A 9044-nucleotide genomic window follows, 5' to 3' on the forward strand; every position below is an offset into this window, starting at 1 on the left:
CCTTTTAGAGAATATGAAGCTACCCATTCTTGCCAAATTGACTGGTAGACATGTCCTGGGAGACACCTGTCTCAGCTTCCTGACCCTAGTGTTACCTGTACATGCAGCCATGTATATGCAACCATGTCTTGCTTTTACATACATGCCAGGAATTTGAACTAAGTCCTCTTGCTTTCACAAGAGTCCTTACACTCTGAGCCATTTCTCCAGATCTCACCATTAAAATTTTAACAGAATAAATTATGAGAGAATGATATCAGGATTAATTGAAGTCAATCTTGAGAATGATTCGTCTTGGAGGGTAACAGAAAAAGAAATACGGTCAGGCAAAGTATAAAATAGTTCACTAGGTATTGCTTGCTAACTGCTCACCAGAAGTGACTATCGTTGCAGGGAGGATTCTGATTTCAGAAGTGATGCATAATCTTTATAGCACCTCTTTCCCAAAGGGGAAGTTAGATTATGTTGGTTGTAGTGGTTATTCAATGATGGCAGTCCCAAGCCTTTCCCTTGTAATTTAGGAATCTGCAGGAAGATGCTTCTTGAGGACATATTCCATGGGGCAGCACATTTAAAGAAGGAAGGCTAAAAGAAAAGCCCAAATGGGAAGGCAGCACAGCATCCAGGCAAACTGGTGGGAGAAGAAATCTGTTCTCATGATGATTGAGCTTCCCCAGCCTGCCTGTAGGTGGGTGTGTTTAACAGAACGAAGCCATGGGAACCAGCCTGTCAGCCAGCCTTTCAGGCTAATTAGCTCAGCTTACAACAAAGATAAGTGAGCCTGAGAGGAGGGCCCTGAGGGTCTTTAGATTCTGGGAAATGTCTGATTGGCAGATGTTAAAAGGGATTCTTTAGTAATCCAGTGCATCAATGAGCTGCACAAATTCAGTCCAGAGCTGCAAGAATTCAGGCATGAGGAGACTGTGCAGGAGGCTGGCACAGGCAGACCCGAGATGGACAGAACCTTGGAATCTCTGAGGCACATCATTGCCCAAGCCTTGCCTCACAGAGACCCGGCTTTGGTCTTCAAAGACTGTAAGTACTGAAGGAAACCCCCCCCCCTTTTTTTTTTTCTGACTTTTTAGAAAATAGTCCGAAGCGTCTAGTCACATCTTATTTAACTACGATTTCTGCTAGATCTTTGTAGTCGTGTTCTGTGGGCTAAGCGATATTTAAATTGTTCCCGACTTCAGCCAGGAGAATGCTTTCCTTATACCTACATCCACAAGACTCTGGGCTATTTTGCCAAGACAGTACTGTGTAGATGACTCCTTCTCTAAAGTCTAAAACCTGCCAAGTCTTAATGAACTCTTCCAGATGCTTTTCAAATAAAACAAAGCTGACTGGAACTCAGTGAAAACTAAAAATAACTTGGAAATGATAATAAAAAAATGCACTGCTTGTTGTTCATCTCTTTAATCTTCCACAACATAACTAGTCACATTAAATCAGGTATTGTTTTATCTAAAAGTATTTGTAGCAAACAAAATTTAATTTTTATCACTGAGCTCCTAAATTTTAATAACAAATTATAATGCCAATAAAATGTGATGCCTTCTAACTTCAGCCTCATTCCCCGACATCCCCATCCCCACCCCCACCCCACATGGCCTGGCAAAGTTATTTTTAAATCTTTTTCTAAAATGATTATGAAAAATAATTCAGTCAAGCTTTACAATTCCAGCAATACTATTAAACCATTTGTCATATAAGTTCGCTTCTGGAACCAATTTGATTTCTCTCTGCTGCAAAACAGACTATCTTCATGGTGTATCTTATCTACAGTGGGTGTCAGATTACAAAGGGCTTCTGAAATAGAATTGTGCTTTGGATCTGCCCAAAAGGTGAAAATGCATATGGAATGTTTTTAGCCTGCAATACGTTACAGCTTTCCTCCGTGTGACTCTAGTGATGTGTGTCTCCATCAAAGTATCAGTGGTTTGGATTTTGCTTTCTGATTAGTGAATAATGCCCCTTTCCAGATGTCCCTGCAGCTTATATTTCTCATATGTGTGATGAAAGAGAGAGAGAGAGAGAGAGAGAGAGAGAGAGAGAGAGAGAGATATGCCTGGCCTCTTTATTCTATAAAATTTCCCTCTTAGAAATTAAATTGTAACCAATCTGTCCTCTAGAGAGAGAGAGAGAGAGATATGCCTGGCCTCTTTATTCTATAAAATTTCCCTCTTAGAAATTAAATTGTAACCAATCTGTCCTCTAAGGCATAAAATGAAAGCTATTTTCTTTCTCAATTTAAAAAAAAAAAAAATATTGTCTTCAAGCATTTGTCAATAGCTATGTTAGAAATAATAAAAGTCACTCCATCCTCAAGCTTAGCCTGGCGTCTATTCTGGCTTGGTATGTTTCTCCCAGTGAAAGAGAAGGAAAGAATGTCTTTCTCCTTCAGTGCATTCGAATCTTAGTGGAGGGTAAAAGGCTTTGGCATGTCCAAAGCTTTGGATAAATTGTAAGAATTTACACCTAGAATTTGGAGAGCAGAAGAAAGAAAAGGAAATGGAGGGAAAAGTTCAAATCTGACGTTGTATGGTCCAGTTCTTAAGCTGAACTAATTTCTTCCAATTGCATACAGTTTAGAAGAGAAACTACAAGTTTTTAAAGGGACAATGTCTGTCACCAAACTTTTTGCAAGAATGCTATTTATTTTTTGCTGTTGTTTTCTTCTGAAACCCTTGTAACCCACACAGAATTTTTTTCCCATATGGAAAAACTGTGTCACATTTTGTGTATTTCGTTCATTAACAACAAAAATCCCAACATTAGTATTTGTCATTGTGGACTTACTCTGGAATGAACCACTTGCTCTGCAGCTGCTCTGCCCAGTGAGTGTGAATATGAGAATGTTAGATCCTTTCCTTTCCAGCTTTTCTAACCTGGAAATAAAATGACGGAATGATATAAGCTAAAGGGCAAATGTCTCTACCAATCTTTGTGGAAGGGTGGAAATGGCTTTGCTTTCTGAGTCAGGACATCAGACGTCTGTTTGAGGATCAAGCCGTATACATTGGCAACGGTGGGTGCTACCCATGTCTCGGTCTGGCTTATGAACTTTATTACTTTGGCACGACTTTAAATTGCTGCCACCGCCCTCCTGCTGGCAACCTAAAAAGCTGCCACCAGCCTTAATGGCAGTTCTTAAAGTCTTCTTCCTGTCCTCCTAGCTCATTCAAGGCTCCGCCCCTGCTGCCACCCACCTAGTCTCTGCCAGGAGGAACACATAAAAAGAATTGCTTCCTTGCTTTTCGGGAACATGAAAAGGGACTTAGAGAAATTATAAGACACAACTCAAGTGAACAAAGGAGTATTCAAAAGAAACTGTCGCCTTCTTTCTAAACTTCTCTTCTGTGAACGCAAAGTGGCGTTTCCTTTACTCTTTGGACACACAGTACCAAGAGCAAAAATTGGCCTCCTGAGTCACTCATCACCGCCAGTTGGCTTTTGATTGGCTTACAAACAAGCAACAGTGGGTAAATTTTCTCTTCAAGTTGATTAGGAAAAGCACTCTGAGAGTTTTCTGGTCTGAGGCAGAACCATGTGGGAACAGTTACATTCGCTTAAGGAAATAACGTTGGATTCATGGCTCAGCCTTCAGATGGCATTTTACAGTATGTCCAATCTGCTATAGTTTAGATAAGTTGTTCATCTACGATAACTGTGTGTTTTTAAAGGTATTATTTTCCTTTCTTTTCTTTTTTTTTTTTTTTTTTTTTTTTTTTTGGTTTTTCGAGACAGGGTTCCTCTGTATAGCCCTGGCTGACCTGACCTGACCTGGAACTCACTTTGTAGACCAGGCTGACCTCGAACTCAGAAATCCGCCTGTCTCTGCCTCCCAAGTGCTGGGATTAAAGGCGTGCACCACCACTGCCCAGCTTCTTTTTTCTTTTCTTTCTTTTTTTTTTTTTTAAGGAAAGAAATTCCACAGTATTTTTCTTTATGATAACTGTGTGGTTTTAAAGGTTTATTTTCCTTTTTTCTTTTCTTTTCTTTTTCTTTTTCTTTTTCTTTCTTTTAAAGAAAGAAATCCCACAGTATTTTTCTTTACTTCCTAGTGGACATTCAAATGAGAGAAGTTTGGGATAAGGTGGGCTCCCGGTATGAACTTTGCTTCTGAAAGCTGGCATGAAGCTGATCTCCACAACGGGAGCATCTCTGCTACAGGCAGCACTGGATAGCTCCACGCGGCCAGGCAGAGTGTGTGTGCAGAGAGATTATGGCACATGTCCACGCTGCCTTCCCCTCTGAGTGAGTTTCATTCACTCTGAGTGAAACCGCCATCCCGTTTCATTCTGTGGGTCGTGAGTCACAAGCAAGGATGGGCTGTGGTAAGAGCAGCCCCTGTCCTCTGTTGTGGAGCGTGCACTAGCTATTTGTTTGTTTGCTGCTTCTTTGACCCTTCCTAGACTTTCTCAAAAGAAACTACTGCATGATTTCACGATGGCTGTAGAGCAGATCCTAACCCAGGCACTAATTTTTCACATTACCAAAGGATAAGCTATCTTTATCCTCTCTATCTAGTCTGTAGACTGTTTCTTCATTCATTTTATAGAAACTAGAATGGTTAAATCCTTGTTGTATGACAGATTCTATGCCAGAAACATTTATTCTTCATAGTAAGCCAGTAAATATAGATAGTTCTGTATGTACAGTTGCTATAAGTGAAGGAACAGAAACAAATTGACCAAGTCCCAGCTTAGTAGGAGTTGAGGGCTAGACACAAATGCTGTTTTCCAACCCCTTACCTTTAGTCACTCACTACGTGGCACTGCCTCTTAGAGCTGCCAGTTACCATATTATCAGGGCTGTAAGAGAAAGCAGAGAAGGGAGAGAAATGAGCTTTTCTGAGAGGTGGGAGAGCCAAATAAGTAGTTGTAACTGAACAGAGTATGACAGAAATGTAGAGGTGGGGGCACTTTTAGAGGAGGAGAAGCCACTTGGCCAAAGGCCAAGGAGCACGGATTGAATGGGAGCTGAATAGGAGAAGCAGGTTGAATCTTGCTGACACACAGGTACTGGATTTAGGTATGACCTTAAACTATGCAGGAGTTTATGGCTTTATGTGTCCTGGGACAAAGCCTAGATGGCATCTGCTGGAGGTGTGTGCACTGACACCTATACTAGGAAGAACTATAGATTTTATCAGTTAGGAAACCAACTGGCCAACCCAGGAAAGATGTAAGGTTAGTGAATGATAAGTATATCTCTGGGAAGAAGTTACTTGCACTAACTGAAAACTAAATTAAAACAACTTCATCCAAGAGATAGTTTAAAAGCTATTTCGATTGTCATTTCAGCTTCAAGAGTTAGTGGGTGAAGGGTTAGCTTTATAAAGTACATGTTAGATTTCACTGATTTTTTTTTTCCACACTCTATGATGAAAAAGCAAGATGGAGTCTTTGCTAAATGTTGCTCGGCTAGATGCAAATTTCTCACATATTTGAGGTGCATTAACTTTTTTTTATTTGAAAAACATTTCTCTGCATGGAAGGTTTTATGTATATCAGATAGGTGAATACTTAACTTCAAAGAGCACATTTCTACCCTTTAGAAAACTCAGACCAGACTACAAGGCTATTAAAAACATCTTAGTAATCATGAATCTGGCAGTGTATAGCCTGGGAGAACAAAAATTTTCTCCAGTGAAGTATTTTTTTCTGCCCCATTCTCTTTAGTGTAGTTACTTGAAACCTATAAATTTGATGATACATTTATAGTTTTCACATTTCACACAGGGGGTGGATGTAAGAAATGTAAAATCCCTGCACACGCTGCTGTAGTGTATTCCACCATATAAGCTGCCCTTGAAGGAACTTCATTTCAGTTCACAATGATTCCATCTTAATTGCCATAGAGTAAATGTTGATACTTTTAGTATTAAACTAGAAACGCATGTCTTATGGAAGCCTGCTCAAATGCCAATTTTACTTTATTTATAATAGGACACAATGACTTTTATTTGAATTTAGACTGATAAAAATGCAAACTTCAGCTCAGCTATTAGCGGTATAAAGGATGTTCTCTTTATCTTTTATCAGTAAATGCTCATTTGACAGTTTAAATATTGAAAGACAGCCCAAGAAGAAAATATTTCAAAGTCTTTTAAAGAGGGGTGTAACTTAAGTAACTCAGTCACTTAAAGGCCATATCTGTCCTAATACCTTTTTCCTCATATATAAATACATTTAAAAGGTCAAAATAAAATATGATAGACTCTTATCCCATGGAGCCTTTTCACAGGCTGCTCCCCATCTCACCAGAGGCTTTTTTTTATTATTATTATTATTTTTTATTTTATCCAACAGTTGAGATTTGTTAGCTTGAACTCAATTTTAACAACTTCTGAAACTCATGTGCTAAGTTACAGCCCGTAATAGGATACAGCTGCCCAAGGGTGAGTTTCTAAGTTATGATCTTTCTGTTTAAATGATATGGTTTTACTGATTACGTGCTACAGATTGATTTAAGAAATGTTAGACAACTTTAGAAGCCTTTCATAATGGAATTTTTATTTAATATATTTCATATTCAAGTTTTAACCCCAAAGGCTTTTATTTCTTTTCCTCCATGTTCAAATGCCCATATCAGTTTAGTCTGAAGAGGTATTTAAAACAATTCCATTTTAAAAGAAAAAGAGTCCTATTGAAAGCTAAGAGAAGAGACAGTGACTACATCTCGCAGTTCTCCCCATTGTCTTCTGGAGTCAATGGAATGTTATGGTTTTAGTTGTTGGCTGGCTTTATTTTTGTCTGCTAATGCGGTGATAATCAGTTGATCCCTACTTCCATCTCATCCTGTTGAGCAGCTGTGAGAGCCCATCACTAACCCGCCACTCTGTTGGTATTTATGCCCTATGCTTGTCCATCTGCATTTCTTCACTATGCCTCTCAACTACCTGTTATAATTTCCCCAGCGTGGTTTTGTCCATAACTTAGTTGTAAGCTCCAGGGCAGAGACAGACCTTGTATTTTTGTCACATGGCAGAAGCATTCTACAGTTCCAGGTACCTAGAAGGTATATGGCAGACATATTTAAACTACTAATTGGCTAATTTTTCTCCCCCGTGAAAGGGGAACAGTTTTCCCACCTCCAAGTATTCTCCTTAATGATGAAATAAAGTTCTCAGCTCTATTCTAAGCCTCCTTCAGTCAGCACAATTGTCAGAGAATAATTACATTTAGAAATAAGTTAACATAAAAATAGGCGTGGGGTGGGGGGGAACAGGCAGTTCAGTCTGGAAGCTGCCTCAAGCTAGCCTCCAGAAACACTCCACAGTATCAGAATTCATCAGCCCAACAATCATCCTGAGTATGACTCCAGCTAAGGGTCACAAGAACATTCTTCTATGGCCCAATTCTACCTGTGTCTTACACACTGGCCCTGTAGCAGATACTAAAAAACACTCTTTAAATCATTATTTCCAGGGAAATACATTATATACCTAAGACCATATTCTTTACAGATTTGACCATTTTCATAAAACTAAATTGTGTGAAGAAATATCTTCAGCTAGTTATTTCACAATAGTGAAATAACTAGCTGAATCAGGGATCCTATATACAGTGCAATGTCAGTGCCGAGTAGAGCATGGGGGAAGAGAGATACCCATGGATGGTAAATACGTCACATCTACACAGCTTTTAAAATGGGATGACGTCATGTGGCCCATGCTACAATGTAAAACACACATGTGAACTCTACCACGCAGCAGCAGCATATATGCTATTTAACTTTTCTCATAAAAGAATTTACACTTCTGCCTTTTTAAATTCTAAAGGTGAAAAGTAATGCCTGCCCCCCGAGGGGGGGGAAAGATATTACTTTTAATTATGTTGTAGACCCTCCTGAAAGGTTAACTATGCAAAACAACTGAAAGAATTTCCATTCCTTCAGAGAAATGTTTGAGGTAAGGGATGGAAGTAGGAAAAAAAAGGAAAGAAAAACCAAACAAAAGCCAGCCAGCTTTCCAGCCGCTGAAGGAGCTGGGGCACAAACCTTGAAGAGTGCCCCTGCAGGGAACAGAGAGGACTCCAGCTGCCTGTCCCACTGGGCCAAAGCAGCTGCCTTAAAAGAACTTTTGCATAAAAGGAAAAGGGGCCAAGGCTCCCTTTTTGCTGCAGGACACAGGGGCAGTGTCCACAAGAGTTCAGTGTCCTGGCCAAAACCAAAGCTAGGGATCATTGTAAATGCCTCGGCAGCTGGCATGGCAGATCAGTTTCTGGGACCCAGCCAGGCTCAGCACAAGATCCAGAGGGACCCCATGTTTCAACCTATTGTGCATGCATTATAAATTAATATATCATGAGTTTGCCTTTTACGTTATTTGAGAGTCCTTTTCCTGTTTCTCCTTAATAAAATTAGAAAAATCACACTAATGAGAACAAGTTGGTGGAGTAGTAAATACTATTTAAAGTTATATAAAATGTCACCTCTTAACAGGTTTTTAATTAAAGGTGATATTAAAATATCACAAACATAAATCCATCTGTTTAAAAGCAGAGAATCAATTTGAAAATAGATTATCTTGAAAGCTGCTTGATGATTTGTAAATGGCAACCTTTCCAATGTGTCTTAGTTGTTTTTGGCAAGCGATATTTTACTCTGCTAGAAATTTTTATGATATAAGATGAAAGAAATTGGTTCTTTTCGTAGTAGATTTATACCAGACTGTTACAATCCTTTGTATATGTGTGTGTGAGCAAATGGCCTCTTCCAGGACTTGCATCTTAAGTCATTGAACTGGGCCATTGTTGTGATTATAAAAAGATAAAGGGGTATAAGAATATGTTTTATGGGAGTGTGGTGAGGTGTGGGGGAAGGGGAAGGGGGTGTCTCAGCTGGCCCATGCCAAGGCATCCCCTTCCCCTGAGGTATAGTATAGAGCCGAGTTTATTCAGGGCCTGGGGAAAGAAGTTAAGAGGGTAGTAGAGGCAGAGAAAGGCAGAAAGAGAGACAGAATGAAGAGAAGAGAAGAGAAGAGAAGAGAAGAGAAGAGAAGAGAAGAGAAGAGAAGAGAAGAGAAGAGAAGAGAAGAG

General features: G+C 39.5%; 1 protein-coding gene across 1 annotated transcript in view; it reads left to right on the forward strand.

Moving 5' to 3' along the window:
* The first annotated feature begins 680 nt into the window (after window positions 1-680).
* Lix1 (limb and CNS expressed 1) overlaps window positions 681-9044 on the forward strand; it is a 57365-nt gene continuing 49001 nt past the window's right edge. The window contains exon 1 of the mRNA XM_021221458.1: window positions 681-1035. Coding sequence (XP_021077117.1) covers window positions 954-1035 — 82 coding nt within the window. The 5' untranslated portion in view covers window positions 681-953. The remainder of the gene's footprint in view (window positions 1036-9044) is intronic.

The sequence above is a fragment of the Mus pahari genome, chromosome 21 (assembly GCF_900095145.1).
Source record: "Mus pahari chromosome 21, PAHARI_EIJ_v1.1, whole genome shotgun sequence".
NCBI classification, from domain to species: domain Eukaryota; kingdom Metazoa; phylum Chordata; class Mammalia; order Rodentia; family Muridae; genus Mus; species Mus pahari.